Source organism: Pygoscelis adeliae, unplaced genomic scaffold (genome assembly GCF_000699105.1).
Source record: "Pygoscelis adeliae isolate BGI_AS28 unplaced genomic scaffold, ASM69910v1 Scaffold10, whole genome shotgun sequence".
NCBI classification, from domain to species: domain Eukaryota; kingdom Metazoa; phylum Chordata; class Aves; order Sphenisciformes; family Spheniscidae; genus Pygoscelis; species Pygoscelis adeliae.
In genome coordinates, this window is record NW_008824053.1 from 8,252,830 (window position 1) to 8,271,194 (window position 18,365).

The 18,365-nt window shown below is 37.6% G+C and overlaps 1 protein-coding gene across 4 annotated transcripts in view; it reads right to left on the reverse strand.

Annotated features, from left to right (window-relative positions):
* Nucleotides 1-18,365, reverse strand: part of LPHN2 (latrophilin 2) — a 152,727-nt gene that overhangs the window by 40,381 nt on the left and 93,981 nt on the right. For all 4 annotated transcript variants that reach the window (XM_009333816.1, XM_009333815.1, XM_009333817.1 and 1 more), the window contains 2 exons: nt 11,887-11,996; nt 5,389-6,189 (listed from right to left, as the gene is read on the reverse strand). In XM_009333816.1, the coding sequence (XP_009332091.1) occupies nt 5,389-6,189; nt 11,887-11,996 (911 nt within the window). The remainder of the gene's footprint in view (nt 1-5,388; nt 6,190-11,886; nt 11,997-18,365) is intronic.

Genomic DNA, 18,365 nt, shown 5'->3' on the forward strand with positions numbered 1-18,365 from the left:
TAGGCTTGACATGCCGAGGAGAAAACAAAAACCTCTTCTGCCTTCTTCCTTTTTTTTAGGAATAGGTGTGTCTCATTATCAGCTGAAGAGTGTCTTTGTAAAATCAAAAAAAAAAAAAAAAAAAAAAAAAAAAAAAAAAAAAAAAAAAAAAAAAAAAAAAAAAAAAAAAAAAAAAAAAAAAAAAAAAAAAAAAAAAAAAAAAAAAAAAAAAAAAAAAAAAAAAAAAAAAAAAAAAAAAAAAAAAAAAAAAAAAAAAAAAAAAAAAAAAAAAAAAAAAAAAAAAAAAAAAAAAAAAAAAAAAAAAAAAAAAAAAAAAAAAAAAAAAAAAAAAAAAAAAAAAAAAAAAAAAAAAAAAAAAAAAAAAAAAAAAAAAAAAAAAAAAAAAAAAAAAAAAAAAAAAAAAAAAAAAAAAAAAAAAAAAAAAAAAAAAAAAAAAAAAAAAAAAAAAAAAAAAAAAAAAAAAAAAAAAAAAAAAAAAAAAAAAAAAAAGAGCAATAGGAAGTAAATCCAAAGACTCAAGTTGAGGGTAATTAATTTACATTTGTTTCACGCAGTTCCGAACAGCTGATTTAAACAGTTACGCATACTATCTGTTTCTAAAAATGAAGACACCACTGGAGTAAAACTTAACACCTGTTTAACAGTGTGATGTCTATAAAAAACATAACGCAATTGCCTAGGACAGCAGGGGAATAGTAACTTTGTTTCCCCAACTGACAGTGAAGAGTAGATTTAGAGAAGGCACACAAGCTATCTAGTATTCTTTGCCAACAGGTTTCTATACTAAGCAGGCATAGAATACGTTTTAAAAAAAACAGACCAAGCCAAAACAAAAAAATCCCCACCCAAAATACAACTCTGACCTTAGATTTAAACTTGTGTTGAAATGCCCAGATGATGCGCCACTTCTGAAAATACTAATGGTTCCATTTTCATCTCTGGCATCTAGGTAATTTTAGAAATCGGCTGCATGGATTTTTCAGTTAAATGTATGCACTTATAGCTCAGGTATTTCAATGTATTCGGACACGTGAAAATCTATGTGCCCGCCTTCATTTTCAAAAGGTGTCATACACTGAGCTCCCGTGTCAAGCAACGGAGATCAGAAACCTGTGCAAATCCAGATTTCCCTGCCTACTGCTTATTACAGCTGTGTGCCTGTTTTCATGCTTCAGTGAATAGCAGGGAAGTCACTAAGACTCACCTAATTACTTATAGGTTCCAGCTATTATGCTAGCCAGTACTCTATTGACCCTGCCAAATCCCGTTTAGTTGAAAGCGAAATCTTTACATAGCCATTTATAAATTTATACCCTGAAAATGGTAACAAATACGCCACAAAATTAGCAAAATATCTATGATCAAGAACTGTGCTATTTGGTCCCTGTTATGTTGTCTTTCCTTGTACAACCACTGTTTAATCAATCTGTAGTGTATCAGATTCAATCTAATAGTAAAGATCTAACAACAATTTGCTGCATGACTTTGTCGTAGATTCTTGGTCTTACAAAGATTTAGTTGCACTAGTTTCCTATTATTTCAAGTCCTTGGTGACAGTACTCTCCGAGTTTCTGTTCTGTCCACACTCACAACATCCGTATTCTCCTGCAGTGATCCAATAAAACTTAATGATGGGTATCATGGTACAAAAGGGGAGACAACTTCAGTTTGAACAGTTTGCACAGTTAGCGCAAATTGGGATGAGTGTAGATGAAATCTCTCCCTAACGCACTAACACAGAACAAAAGCATTTATCTTCTTTTTGTTACCAAGGAAACCTTACAATGTAATGCTCATATTCACTTTTTAGGGGGAAAATTCCCTTCATTCTTCCTGATCTTTTAACTTAAAATTCCTTTAAAAATTCCTATTTCAGCGAGGACTCATTTGGTCCCTTGGATACCTTCTTTAGAAAGAATGTAACAGGACATATCCACTAAATTTACCAAGGGTATAAAAACCTAGGTTTGTTTCGAATTTTTCATAGTGGCTTTTTGCAGGGCCTGATATATTTTATTTTATTTTATTTCTAAATTAAGGCTTTGATTTTTAAATGTAATTTTTACACTTAACCTTAGAAAATGAGCTCTTCTGCAACATCTGAGTGGTATGTGTTAGCTGTAGCTCTGAAAACCATTTCTACGTCTATATACTATAATTCCCATGAGAAGAGAGAAGAAAAAACAACACATGAAGAATGAGGTTAAGGGGTGAGTTCTAAGGGCAACAGACCCCATTGTCAGGGTAGAACAGTAGTCTGGCTGCAGCATCCACAGTTTTAGAAATCTGAAGAGTTCTCCTGAAGATTAAGAAAAGAAGGATATGGGGAGTACATAGCATGGACAGTTGCAAGAGGAGAAAATGGCGTAGGTTTGCAGCAAGGGCAAGGTCAACATTAGGTTAATTATAGTGGTATTTCAGAGGTTTCAGAGGCAGATTTAAAAATGAAAGAAACAACAGAGAGAAAAAAGGCAGGTTTGGGGTCATGGATGAGTCCAAGATTTTGGCCCTGGGAGCAAATGTAAACCCTTGAGCTCAAAAGTGTGACTCAAATGTGACAAATTCATCTTTCATGTAGGAAGAAAGACTGTTGTTTTTGAAGCACTCGGTAGTTGGAAGTTATGGTGTAGACAAGAACTGATAGCCAAGACAGATAGATGGGCAAAAAAAAAGCATCAGCGGGTGTCTATATATCATTATTGCTCCCACGGCAACAGAAGGAACACAGATTGCTGAATTTCCCACAATGGCCCCAAGTTAACCATTCGAACAGAAAAGGCCATGACTTCCAATTTTGAGGCACTGACCTTGTGACACCATTAAATACTTGATATTAAAGTACCATTGCAAAAGACACTAAAAGAAGGTTCTTGTGTTAGGTGACTTAATGAATGTTACCCTAACACCTATGTCTTTGAGTAGATGATTAAGAAATCTGAGTCAACCACAAAAAACCCAAACCAAACCAGAACAAAAGAAACACAAAAACGCCTTTTATCAAATGTGCTGAAAATCTAATTCCATATGAGATAAAAAAATCCAAATGTGTATTACACATATAGATCCTTTAACTGTGCAACAATAGAAGAATTGATCTTCAATTTATACAGACTTTATGCTGAAACAAAGAGGAACTGATAATACAAATAAAATACAGAGTTAGAAACTGTACAGAATCTCTTCCTGGTTTTATAGCAGTACATCTCAAGGACAATCATATTAGATAATTTTTCCTTTAATTTAGTAGTCTTTGACTACAGGTAATTGGCTTAGGCAAAAGAGGAAATGAACTGAAACATATTCTTAGATCTGCTATGTACAGACCCATACGAAATTAAAATATGGGGTATTGGCTTTATATAAGGAAAAACCTTATGTGAATATATGCATCACATAAACCTAGTGTCTTCATATGGTTTCTATATTTTTAAAAGGCCATAATCAAAATAATCAAAATATATTTACTGATGTCATAATGCATTTAAAACCCAAACTCATAAATCACTCAAAAAATATTCCTTCTCTGTCTCCATGGGTGCATGGACAAAGAGCTCAGACGAGAGGTAAGCACCCTGCAGTGTGCCCTGGACCCCTTCTCATCTAGGTCTGGTTGGAATACACTGTTTCTCTCCCTGTCATGCGTGCCAGCAAAGAACCCAGGAACATGAAAGGGTGCTTGTGGATGCCCAGATCTCCTTCTGATATTAGATGGGATTTGGCCAGCACATGTACCATAACTTAGGATCTTGGAGACTCTCTCATAGTAAAAACATTATGAAATGTCTTACTGGAGACCTTTAGTGGTTTATTAAAGCAAAGAGAGGACTCCACAAAGCTTTTTTTTCTTTCCCTGTTCTTCCTCAACACTTTCCCCTCAATACAATGGTTTAAAGATTAGCTTTTGCCACATTCATGGGAGCTGCCTGAACTGCGAAAGCTACTTAGAGCCTGCACCTCCATTTTCTCCTCTAACTATTAAAGCTTTGGAGAATTTAAAATGCATCTTCATCTCAGTTAAACCGAATGAAAAGTGACATGCATGAGAATGTATGAAAATGAAAGCTATAAATGTTTTCTAATTACATAGGTGGGTATGTCTCTGCTAAGAGCAGCCCCAAAGCCTCCCTGAGGAACAGACTAGCTTGATGTACAGAGCAAAGCTTCCCAGGATAGCTGCCCTCACAGCCGGAGCTCAGTCCCCAAACACCTGGAACCCGCCTGAGCCTGGCCATGTAATGCCAGGGAGGTGTGCAGGAGACAGATTGGACAAATCTTCACTTGGCTCTGGAGATCACTAATGTATTGGTTCTAAACTGCCTTGTTCTGCTGCATCTTACGTACTTTTGTACCTAGGAAAAGCTATACGTATGTTGATCCAGTTGTGTGCACACTATGTGGTTTGCACCGCTGTGCATGGATCAGCTTCACTGAAGCAGGATAGCTACTTTTCATGTGGAGAAGCCATTATTACTACTTTTTTGAAGTAGAAAAAACGGCTGCTAAACATGCATACCAGTTAGATGAGAGAAGTGAAGTGTTACCTTCATTGCTAAAGCAGCTTATCAACATTCTGTTCCTTGCTGCATGCATCTTCTGCCACAGAGCGTTTCTCTTGGTATTTACTCTCCCCTGCAGATGTTAATATGTGGCTATGCCTGTTCATGTAATTTTGAGGGATTTCTGAGGCCTAAAGAGCTCTGTTTTTCTCTCCTCTTTTGGCAGTTAGTGTCTTTCCTTTTAGGTAGTTGTTCTAACTTCAAGTGAGCTGAATTGCAATTGTAATGGACTTACCAAGAAACCTGCTAAAAAGAGGTTGGATAATCTCGTCTAACCTGGCATTAGAAACTGTGAAAATAGGACTGTGGAAAAATATTTATGCTTGGTATTGCACATTAACCCCATACATCTCCTCTGGGACCCCGCAGCACGCATCATTCTCAACTGCTGGCGCCAAGAAGTTAAAAGGTCTGCATGCATGTTGTAATCGATTCAGAAGTCAGGTAACACCGAACGGACAGGAACAGGCTTCTGGCTCAGCGTAAATGAACTCAACTTACTTTAGCTATAGGAATTCAAACTGACTGATGGTATAAAGTAAATAAACAATTCCCCAACTCATTCTCAAACCCAGAAAAGCTAAACACTTGTATAAAAAAAAAAAGAAGAAAAGTACAAGCCTGTAAACCAAATAAAGTAATTCTACCTCTCCTCACAGGTTCTGTGAATTTGCCTTGCACCAATGTAATGCTATACTGCTCAGCACAGCGCAGACAACCAACCCTGCTTTGCCTTTCCGCCAAGAGCTAAGTCTAAGATCAAAGATATTGTAACATAGCTATATGAATGGAAGTATAAAGAGATTAAAAATGAGAAAAACCAAATTCTTACCTTGGGCAGGATCAGGTGGGCCAAACTCCAAAGAGTATCGCAGAATGAAGTTGTTATTCCACACGTACAGCTGGTTGTCTCTGGGGTTGTAATCCACTGCAGCGATGTACTGGTACTGGTTGGGGAAAGGAACGTCCACATGCTCGCCTCTGCTTAACCTGGTGTTGTAGATGTAATCGATGGCGTTCTTGCCGGTTTCGCTCTCGTTGTCCTGATACACCGACCGCACTACGTACAGGACACCACATATCATGAAAGCATTGGATGCTGCCCGTTTGTCGTACGTCGTTTCCCAGGTGGCTTCGAAGCGCAGGGTGTAGGGGTTCAGCTGGCTGATTACTATCATCCCATTGTTTTGCTCCGTAGCATAAATTACCCATAAGCCATTTTCATCAACTGCCAAGTCAATATCAGTCTTTCCTCCCCATCGGTATGGAGAGGTGTCATGGTAATTAGCATAATTGATTATGGCCTCTCCACTCTTAATTCTAGTCCTCAAGTCGAATTTTACTATGTTCCTAGTTCTTTCCTTGTTAAAAAAGACAGCGCCATCATACACTACAAATCCAGTACCATCCACTCGATTTGGGAGTTTATAAGTTGTCTGCTGGCGTCCGTTTTGGAAGTCCTCTAAAGAAGCATATTCTATCAAAGTATCGGTGCGATACGGAGTCCATGGCATGAAGTATATTTTATCTGCAGCCTGGAGGGGATCTTTGCACCAAGCACCTGCTTTTTGTTCAGCTTCATATAAATACGGTGAGTCCACAATTGCTTTCAACGTCCCCGGGCAAACAAAAACTAACAGTCACAGAGAGAAGTAAGACAAGAATTACGTCAAATTAAGACTGTCTCATAATAAAAAGGAAAAAAAAAGAAAAAAAAGGTAGGTAAATCATAATGACTGTGTCAGGAAGAAAAAAAATCAATTTAATTGGCACTAGATTATACCTTATGTTATAATTAATGCAATTATCACCCTTTATCATCCACTTTTCTTAAAGTTACCATGTTCTTGCTGTACCAGTATGGAAAGTGGATGGGAACTGTTTTCACTAGTACAGACCAAGGCTCAATGGCATACACAGACAGCTGAAAATGTAGAGCTACTCTTGCATTTTCGTCTTAGACTTTTAGTGAGTACTCATTAACGCTCCAGAGCTTTTAACTGGTGTGCAGCAGTGCGCTAGGTCATTTCAGTCCAAAAAAAAAAAAATCACATCGACTTGTTTAGAACTTTAAGAAGTGGTGAGGCTGAAAAAGGAGGTGCCTCGATTAAAAATAAAGGAACAAAACAAATCATCAGGTATATAGAGAAAGCAATTAGGAGCAGAGAAAACAAAACACAACCAAAGCAATGAATGAAACAGACCAGGAAACCCTGTAACCATGGCATGCTATGGAGAGGGTTCTGGAAGCCAGGCAAGATGACACTTGATTAACAAGAATTTACCCAAGGGTGAGAGAAAGAGAGGGAAAGAAAGACAAAGAGAAAGGGAGAGAAAAAAGCAAGGGAGTCTTCCCTCCAGCCCAAGTATTTCAGACACTATACCCCGCCACCTACTTCAAGCAGCCAAGTCACTTTATTGCAAACAGTCGACTTCTTTATGAGGTGTACTTATGAGATCCTGCTGATTATCATAATATAAAGAGTGTTGTGGGGAGGGGAAGGGAAGAGGTTAACATCCATAAGGCACATAACAAGGAGCTGGGGTTTGGACTGTATACGTTATTTACCTTTTTGCTCCACTTCTATTTTAAGCATCGGAAGAAAAATAAAAAAGTGCAAGGAAAAAAGAAAGAAGATTAACATAAATTGACTATTAATCTAAAGATTAAATTAGTAACAGACGCTAAATATAGGGAGAATAAGAACTGCACTATATTGGATAAAGAGAAACAGACAACAGGAAAACCTAGCAGGAGAGAGATTCTACGGTTACACAAGTGAACATGGATCAATCATTTTAGTAGATTAAGGAGGCAATACAGATATGTTGGCATGTAGTTTCACTTAGTGAACCTGAATAAATAATGAATTACTTTACTAATGCATGCTATACATACTCTTCTTCTCAAAGCATAATGCTTATCAAGTTGGTTTTTAAGTGACACAATGATTTGTCATATATGTGCGAAGGCACATATACATATTATATTAGTTAGATAATTATAAATCCAAAATGCAGTATATTAATTATATAGGTTTGTATGTGTGCTTATTAAACCTTCCCCCATCTTTGCCCCAGACATCCCTCTGCTTTTCTTTCTTGTAAAGAAAGCAGCTTGCATCCTTTAGCTCTCCTTAGGCTTTATTTTATTTTTTTTCCTGAACGTTAATCTTGAGAACTTTTGCCACTTTGCCAGTCTATAACTGCAAAATCAGACTAGAAGGAATAAGCAAAAACATCTAGAAAAAAGAAGCAAAAGCACAGTAAGCAAGAGGAAAAGAGAAGAAAAAAATTAACATTTAGCTCATTCAGATATTCTCCAGCATCATCGATTAAGCCCGAAACAGCAAGCTAGTATGCAAGGACAGTCATACTAAGTGTTTAAAACAAACATCCATCCCATCACCATACATGGAAAACAGAAACCGAACCCGATTAACAAAGTTACGTTACTATAGCAATTTTTCCCCAAGGAAGTTTTAAGGAACATATTACAGGAAGACGTATAGCTGAAGTCTGGCTAGTAAATAGCTTTCCAATAATTATTTGCAATAAAATCTATTTCATATACTCAGTAGCCTTTGAAGTATGCTCCCTTAGTTTCATAAAATGACCTGGAAAATGACAGATGTACCAATCTGTGTAACAGTAGCTGCTGATACCAAAGAAGTGTATCAAAACTATTTGCACAGCTATTGCATTTTCAGTATTACTGTATTATCCTGAAGAATGCATCTGTACGTTTCATATAAAGTTTTGGATTTTCAGATTCATTTAACAAAATTACGTATGATTATTCTGAGAGAATGGTATTGGCTGAGCCGATCTAGTGTTTCTTCAGGGAACAATTCCAAAACTTTATGGGGGACTGGGAGGGGATTAATATTGTCAGAATGAGCAGTAGTTTTCCTAGCCTTTGTTCATTTATACATCTTTAGGTAAAATAGTTGTTTTTCTGCAATTTGTAATTCTTGAGTTATCCGAGTAAACAGAAGATATATTCTGAGGTGAATTCCTGGGTTTCACAATCAGTGTTGATGGCTTTCAGACGATTCTGTTTGTGAACTTTTGTGCATAAGTTTATTCCTTGCCAACAAGCAATATTGATATCGTACCTGCTTAGAATTAGTAATAGGAGAGGGGGAAAAAGATAGGGATAACTAAAATCATTACTGGCATGTCTGCTCTGCGTGCATTGGTGTACAGCTGTACATTTTTCAGAGACAGATGGGCTTATTGAAATAAACAAATGCTGCGAAGTCCAATCAATACAGACAGAGAGAGAATAAAACACTTTAAAACGTTTTCTATTGAATTCCTGAGTCCAAAAGAGGCTTAAAATAAAAATGCACAGATGTACAAAATGGTACTTTTGATGTTCTTCTTCATGAAAGGGCTGACTTCTGTTATTCAGTCAAAGTGTCAACATACATTGTGCAGCATAATTGAGAGAAATGTCAAGTATGGTACTCTCAATTTCTTTGTAATTTAATCAATAACACTCTTATTTTCGGACAAAGCAATGTCTATCAAATTTGTCTAGAATTTTAGTTTTGTTGAGATCCAACTGGGTATCTCAATAGTTGTTTTTTGTTTTGTTTTTTCCTAAAGAGGATTAGAAAAACATCAACAACAGGTCTACACTTCGAGATGCAAAAAAAGCAGCTTTTCATTAAGTACTTTCTTATGAGGGCGATGAATACAGAACCCAGAGAAAGCTCAATCAGTATGTATGATCAGCAAAGCAGCTATGTATTTCTGGAGGCCAGCAAGACATAAAGGAGCTCATAAACTGCGTTTTGTACAAGGGTGACACCAACTCCAGTGTGTAAGAACTCCCAACTTTTACCACATCACCTGGTATGATTGCTATTTGTAATCTCTCATGGACTGAAAGGTGCCACAGTGAGACACAGCAAATTTTGCAGTCTTGCAGTCACTGAAGATGAAGTTCAGAAAAAGTAAGAACCATAACTGAACTTTGGTTAGAAGTTCTGTGATCATTAAAAACCTCCCTTCCTAGACCCACAAAAGCCTATCCCACCTTCCTAACAAGTCTCTTATGCTGGGACAGCTGCTATTTGCAAACCTAATGATTTCAGTCATTCCGTACATTTAGATATGGAGCACTGGAACCAGTAAGGGAGAAAAAAATTAGACTTGATAACTGGAGCTTATCAGGCATCAAAAAAAGAGACTTGGAAAAATACCAGGATGGGCTTTGTGGGACAGGGAAGAAAGATGGTCAACAATCAAAACGGCTACTGAAGCACAATGTGGTTTGAAGTCAAACTTCAAAATTGATTTTAGTGACTGGCAACCTTTTTTGATGACTGCTGGCAATGACAGGTGATACCTCGTACAGTTCTGGAATTGGGCACAGTGTCATCGCTGTACATGCTGCAGCTGACAAACTCCAAAACTTACAGACTTTGAAAGACAAGAAGTATCCAGAATCCTGAGTTACGATAGACACAGAATTACATTAATTCAAAGGGTAGGCCAATGCAATTGACAGTAAACAAAAATAAACATTTTAAAAGTAGAATAACTACACGTTAGAGTACAGGGTAGGCCGCGCTGTGGCACTATACTTCTGAAAACTGGAAAAGAAAAGATTCCTGTAGATAGCAATACCCAATTGGTAGAACATATCCACACTTCTCTTCCTAAAACAGCATAAAAAATTATGTTTGAACATTATTTGCGTTATACTTTTTCTCTACGAGCTAGCCTACTGGAACTGGAAACGTAACCTCTTGTCATTTGACTGACCTCATGGTTTGGAATCAGATGCACTGCCCTCTTTCTGAGAATTTGGGAATGAAAATAGTGCTAAAGTAAAAGTGATCTTTGTGGAACAAAACTTTGGTTAGATTGGGGTAAGACATCACTCCTCAAAAGTGGCACGAGAAGAACGGTTACAACAAGCCACCGGTAACTACACACAGGAGGAATGGTACTAGGGATCACTGTATGCAGTAGGCTTCCAATCCTACAAATGGTACAGAAAAAACATCAGCAAGCAACCATTTCACAATGACACAGCAGAAATGAAGAAAAAACAGATGATCTGTGTTTGGCCTTTAACAACAGTGAAGGTTCAATGTGGTGAAGCAGTACAGAGTAGTATTTCGGATTAAGTCATCTAAATTTTAAAATTGTACAGTAAACCGTATGGACAGTTTTGACATAGCTTTGCTTATGCCAGAACTCATTTCGTTCCTTTTTGGATATATACTGTCACCACAGTGTTTTTGCATCTCAGACTTGGCCTGTTTCCTGTACCAACAGAAAATGTGACTTTGGTTAAGGATTACTGCAGATCAAGAAATTCACGCTTAATAATAACTTAAATGAATGATCAGTGCACTGCTCAAATGCCATTGCAAACACAGCTATTTCTCTGTTGAGTTATGGGACGAGGGAGAAGTCACTGCAAAGAATGACCTTACAAGAAAGCAAAACCAGTTAAAAGTGTCGAATCTGCAGAACTTTTATAAACATGCATACATGTCAGTGAAAAAAAGCATTAATTATTGCAAGGAAATAAGAAGTATGTCTAAAGCTACTGAATTCTGGCATTAGAAAAAATATTGTACAAAACTGCTGAAGTAGCCGTAACTTCAAATTTTTCTGTCTCCATATGATTTCAGTATTTACTTTGTTTTCGGTGGAAAATTCTGTTTTGGCAGTTGATTCAAGGCACAATTCATATTTTCTCTTTACATTAGAAGTGAACATTTCTTTCTCTTTTCCCCATTGCTTTTAAGAACCAAGTTTAAGTAACTTATTGATGAATTATTCACTCTGAATCTGCGTTCACTTATGATGTGCCCCTGAAGCACAAAGTCCTCTTACAACGTCCCCCAGCTGGGGCATTTGCCTCAGAGTGTCAGTGTTGGGTTTTGCTGTGCACCCAAAGTCACCACAACAGCAGGTAGCCTTTCAAGTAGATCATGATTAAAATTGCAGTCAATTCCTGCTTTAGAAGTCTGTGAGCCAAGCCAATTTGTCAGCAACTGGTAGCGGGCAAAAGTACAAATTTCTATCTGGCCTACTGAATAGCTAATTCGAGTTTGTTTTCTGGAAAAACAGTAGCCTTAAAAGCCAAACACTTAAGAACACAGACAGACACTTGGCCAGCATCACACCATGGCTTCCTTCCACACTTCGTGAAGCTAATTGGAGGCCCTAGTCTGCAAGTGCTCTGCATGCATAATGGGTCCGTGGGCCATAAACATATGCTTCTTTTCCATGTAACAGCACTCCAGCTTTAATTGTGAAGGCCAGAGGAAGTGAGCAAGAATAAAAAGATTATACTTACTGTAAGGAACACATTCATACTGAACTTCTAGGTATTTGTATGTTCCAGGACAAGGATCAGGAAACACATCTGACCCAGTAACTACTATACACTGTGTTCGGTTGTTGCACCTGTAATGGGAAAAGAAAGCAAGCTAATTAATTTAAAATTACATTTAATTTGCAAGTTCATACTGAAGTACTATATGCAGTGCTAACTCTCTTCACACTTGGGCAGTCCAATCTGTAAGACAACAAAGTTAATTAATACTAGATCACTCAAAGTCCATAAATAAGGCTTCAAGACAGTATTTCAGTTCAGGCTTTATACTTTTAAATTTGGGGATTGATGTTATCTCAGATGTCACTTGTTTCCACTAGTACATATAGCTGTCCCAAATATATACTGATTTGATACTACTGTTCAATAAAATCAAAGCAAAATGCAAAGATGATACAAAATGAAAAAATGTGTAATTTTGAGTAATGTACAATAACACAAATGAACAATTCCTTCCATCTTTAGAGATATACATACTGCTGAATGGTTTTACATCTCAGATTTTTGTTGTGGTTCAAGGAAATTATTTTGGTTGGAAGAGTTATTGTAGACAAAGAGCATTAGCATTTCCCTTTTAATTATTTTAGGAGCAATTGGTGGACTCTAAACTTCCTCTGTTAGGTTACAGGAAGAGGTAAAGAATGACCGTCTGAGGAAATAAGAAAAACAGTTAAAAAGAAGAACTGCAAGAAAATTAATTAAAATGTATTTTAGAGGAGACTAAATACTGAAACATATTATCTGATTTGCTTAACAATGGAAGCAAATGCATTTTAATACAAAGAACAACTTTATTACAATGCCCCTAACCATAAGGGTCTACTGAATTTAATGGATTTTTACGGGTTTTCTATAATAATAATCAAGAGATTTTAGACTACTATTCATTTTTCCAGAAAAAAAAAATAGCTTGGAAGTGGAAAAACAATCACCTAACCCTGAAGAGATGGTCAAAATGTAATACAGAAAAAATAGAAGGAAGTGGAAGAAAAAAAAAGAGAAGGTCAAGGAGTTTGGCGACTAAAAGAAAAAGAGCTTGGCTGATCTTCTTAGGGGTTAGTTTTGTTTGTCAGCAAACTGAGTAACAGAAGTCTGAACTTAAGTAATAGTCTAGCCTTTGACTCCAGCTGTACATCAACTTCTCTATTGCCCTACTACTTCCCACATTCCCTGAATACCACATCCCAAGCTAACATAACCTATCTTGTATCAACGGCTTTCCACAGCTGTACATTGCCAACAGGTAGAAGAATAATTCACGCTACCTCATAAAAAGTAGAGCAAGCACATTTGAAGAACTCTGATATAAATCACGTTCCTTTTTATATACTAATCAAACTAGCACAGAGCTGGTCAGGGCATACTGTGCCTCTTGCTGAGCAAACTCGGGAACAACAACTCTTCTGACTTTATTAGTTAATTCTTCTTTTCTTTTTCCTTTTTTTAAGCTACCTGTTTCTAGCCTCATAAGGCTTATAATTGTAGCACTAATTGGAAATAGCCAGGGATTTCTGTATATACACACAACCCTGGATGCAGAAAGATGGTGAGGAATTCACCTGTCACCTCTGCGCTGCTTGTGGCAGCGACTTTCCAGAGAGCACAGGCAGGTCCCTGTACAGCTATCACACAGGTAACGCCGCGCCACTCCCAACAGCACTATTATTCACTGCAACAGCTCATGCAGTATGTTAGGGAGCCTGGAACGAGTATGACACATCCAACAGCTTTCAGACTCACGCTGAAGTGATGAAATGTGCACCCAACTTGCAGAGAAAATCACGGTGCTGAATCTGTAATACTGAAAACATACAATACAGCCACTTTTTTGTACCCACACAAAGGTCAAAGAGCTGCTCTTCTGTGTGTTGTGTAGGAGGAGGCTGTAGAAGCAGGAGAAGGCAATACGGCCCAAAACCTCAAAGGTATCTCTGCTCTAAGCCCTGTAAGGGGTTTTTTATGCCCCACACCTCAGGCCAGACTAACCTGCATGAGAAACCTCAGATGTAAGAATTTGTAATTAATTTCTTTAAAAGTCTTTCTGTTTCTTTAGTAAAAACCTTATGCTGAAGCCAAAATAATTCCTACAAAAAGACTTTGTGTAGTGCATCATTCAGTATAATGATTTCCACAGCTTTGAGCTGTATGAAAATTTCATTTTACACTTGAATGAGCAGCAATTAAGAGAGAAATATTGATTTGTTACAAAATAAAACGGATACATATTGGGAGAAACTGCTTGAGAATGAAACTGATGAAGGTCATATTTAGCTGTGGGAAAAAAAAGTTTTACTAGCAGTATTTGTAAATCTTCTGAAAAAGATGGACTCTTGTCTCCCTATGAAAAGTTGTTTTCTTCTCTTTCATTTTCCCTCAGTGAAAGACTCATAATGTTGCCATCAGTCAGGAAACCGAGAGGAACTTCATGCTAGCTTGTACCAAAAGGATGTATAATAATAATAATAATTCAGAAGAAAATGCAGTATTTTTTTCTTTGTGCAGTAAGTGCCAGTGTCAAACTTCAGGCACTGAGTGGCATTTAGAGGAAGTTGTTGACATTCTAAAAACTTTTGACTCTTTCTTTATGCAAGGCTTCACCTGCTGAGCATATGGTCACCTTTTGCTCACCTTTGGCCAAAATGAAGGAGACCCCAATTCCAAACCACTGAGCTATGCCCACTGCTGCAGTACACAGCAGTGCTACAAAGCACAGCAGCACCACCTCCCCAAGAAGTGCAATTACTTGGATAGCTGAATGAATAGAAGTATTTGTGCTTTAAGTTGTAGCTTTTTACATTCACATCACTGATTTTGCTGCATTGCTGGTTGCATTTTATAAAACATGAGTAATTTTCATATAAGGTTCTGATTTTCATGCACTTCCAAGATTTCAAATTAAAGACACTTGATTAACATGTGAAAAAATGGAAATTTCAGGTAACTATTCGTTACATAGTTAGTGGTCAAATTCCAGCTCCAGTGAAACCTTCACAAAAACCCCACAGCAACTAGAGCAGCTGTCAATCCAGTTCATGGGTTACGGAGAAGAGATGAAGAGTAAGTGGACTTCATAGAGGTAGTTCTGAGACAAGCAACTCAGGGAATTTACACTACTGTGATTTGTACTCTGGATACCAAACGGAAGTCTTCTGTCTGCTGCACTGTTGGTTTTTTCCCCCTGTAAAACCAGGGATACTAATTTCTCTGTTAGTTATTGGCCTACAGTTCTGTTGCTGTCTGCAAAGACCATTTTACAAACTGATAAACGTTTCAGTTGAGCTTCTTTAAGACAAGAAACACTGAATTCTGCCTGGCATTTTGGACAAAAGATATTCCACTCCTCATAAAATAGCACTAAACAGCAGATTATCCTACACGGCTACAGATTGTCAAAGCTACTGCATCACTGCCATAGCAGAGCTTCATCATTTTGAGAAACCTTTACACTTAGAAACGCTACGCCCAATGCAGAGGATATTACACTGTTACACCTTCAACTCAATCCCGTGACCCATTTTCATTCCTTTTTGTAATGGGCAAGCCCTTTCTGAGTGCGGCCACTTCATGGGATTCTCCAAAAGACTACAGTGGAAATAAAGTTCCTGGCGATTTGCAAAATCGGCCTAGACATCATCAGGGGGAAAAAAAAAATCCAAACTCCAAAAACCTTAACTGGCAAATAACTTGGAGTCCCTCATTCATTTTAATCAACGTTATTTTTTCTACACAGTACACTGTTAGTTTGGTCCATCTATTCAAACTCTTTTAGAATTATTCCAGCTGAAGGCATGATACAAACCAGCTCCAATTTCTGCAAATTAAGAAGTCAAATCACAAATACTTTAGTGTTTCAGGGTCTGTAATCTAGTGTTTAAGTTTTCTATAGGTTTTAAGTACCATTTAAGTGTTCTGTAATCTAGTTAACTGCCTACTTCCCTAGCATATGTTAAAATACTCAAATTCTCAGGCTTTTATGTACAATCTTAAAATTCCTATGATCTCACACCGAGAAATGTCTTCACGCCTAAGACATTCACAATATTCACAAAGATTTATGATACAATGACTTTGTCATTTACAAGGAAATAAGGCAGATCTGCAAAGAACTCTATACAAACTCAATAACAGTTGATTTAGGAAAGGTAATATATGAATTAAATTTGAAACCCTAGTTAGGAAAAGACTAACTGTAGCACTGAAGGAACGATAATTCAGGTTCCTGTGCTAGCAGCAGCAGGAGTTTTGCAAGGGGAAATGTAGGCAGTATCACTATTCTCATGAATGCAAGGAGCAATTGTGTACTCTAACACTCGTTTCTTCAGTATTTTAGTATGAATGAAGAAAGGTTACATTTTCATAATGCAGATGCATCACTTAGAGTAATCTGAAAATCAAATGGAGTGTTTAATTAACAGTTACAGTACAATGTCTGAACTCCTTTCACCTCAGGAAGAAGACTCTGCAAATGAGGAATGGCCCTTTCACATTTCAGATGAATACAGAGAAAAAGGAAAGTAAAGCAGCTCCAGCAGGGCTGTTAGCAAGTATCTTCTGCTCACGATGTAGCCATGTCCCTGCTGCATCCATCTCGTTCTGTGCTCAGCTTTAAGGACAGCTGTACTTTCCATGATAATTTGTTTGCATTTCAACTCTAATCTTGACTTCTACAATTCCCAACAAATTGCTTTTGTTCTTTTTTTATTATTTTATGCTCATTATTGCACTTTTCCATGTGCAATGTATGGAGATGAGATTCCATGTGCAATCTATTGTGTGACGTGTTTTAATCAATAATCTTGTTCTGCTGATTAAGCAGGGGCTTCTGTTCTGGCAAGATAACATTAGTTTCTCCTGTCATGCTCCAAAAGCTATTGGGAATCTTCAGCAGATCATTAGATATGCTACAAGAAAGCTTTGGTACGTTCTCTTTTCTTTCTTAAATTACTTCTTCACTGTCCTATCATTCCCCGTCACCGCTGGCACTGCATTATTATTACAGCTCCCCTGAAACCTGCACTAGAGCTATGTCTCCAGGCCATAGGATGCCATTTTCAATTGAAGCTTCTGCTTGAAAGTATAAATTAAGAAAATTTCATTATCTCCTGCCAAGGGCCATTATTCACCACTGTTCTAAGGAAGATTAAAAATGCAAAATCTATGGACTTGAACAAATACTCCAGCATTAAAATGAAAAACACAGTGTATCATGACTGGACCAGAAAGTGAAGTACTGGAATCTGAGAAGCAGATCCTGGAAAGACGTTAGCATTACATGGATCGAACAGATTGACTGAGGGAAGAGGTCATCTTTATGGGTAAGTCACATCAGTCACATAAAGATACACACAGTACCTTTTGAAGTGGTTTGCAAAGTTAAGGTATTGTTGCAGTTTAACCCCAGGCGGCAACTAAGCACCACACAGTCACTCGCTCACTCCCCCCTGGTGGGATGGGGGAGAGAATCAGAAGAGTAAAAGTGAGAGAACTCATGGGTTGAGATGAAGACAGTTTAATAGGAAAAGCAAAAGCCACGTGCAAGCAAAGCAAACCAAGGAATTCATTCACCCCTTCCCATCGGCAGGCAGGTGTTCAGCCATCTCCGGGAAAGCAGGGCTCCATCATGGGTAATGGTTACTTGGGAAGACAAACGCCATCACTCCAAATGTCCCCCACTTCCTTCCTCTTCCCCCCACCTTCTATGCTGAGCATGAAGCCATATGGTGTGGGATATCCCTTGGGTCAGTTGGGGTCAGCGGTCCCGGCTGTGTCCCCTCCCAACTCCTTGTGCACCCCCAGCCTCCTCGCTGGTGGGGTGGGGTGAGAGGCAGAAAAGGCCTTGACTCTGTGTCAGCACTGCTCAGCAGGAACGAAAACATCCCTGTGTTACCAACACTGTTTCCAGCACAAATCCAAAACACAGCCCCATGCTAGCTACTATGGAAAAAATTAACTCTATCCCAGCCAAAACCAGCACAGGTATGTAAGAAATTATGTCCACATTACAATTTACCCTTCAAATTTGTTTTGCATAAATAACTTTGACAAAGATAGTAACATAAAAGAAACATCAATGTTATTTTGAAAAGGATATGAGTTAATGTCTAGCCAGAAATGGGCTATCAAAATAATTTTGCGTATTCCTAATGCTTTATTTCTGTGAATGCCGTGTTTCATTAAGTAAGGTAAAACTGGCAAACACAGAAAACAGTCATGCGCACTTCACTTTAAAAAGAAAAAAAAAAGATACAGTATAAAGCCACATTTAATAAATAAAATTAATTTTTAATAAAATTGTCAATACATTAAAAAATCTATCTTGGTATGTTTTGAAACTTTTAAGTCAGATCTGACAATATTTCTCTTTCAGCATATTGATTAAATACTTAAAAGCTAGCATGATGACATGTTCCTGCATATCGCCTGCAGCAACCTGCTTAAAC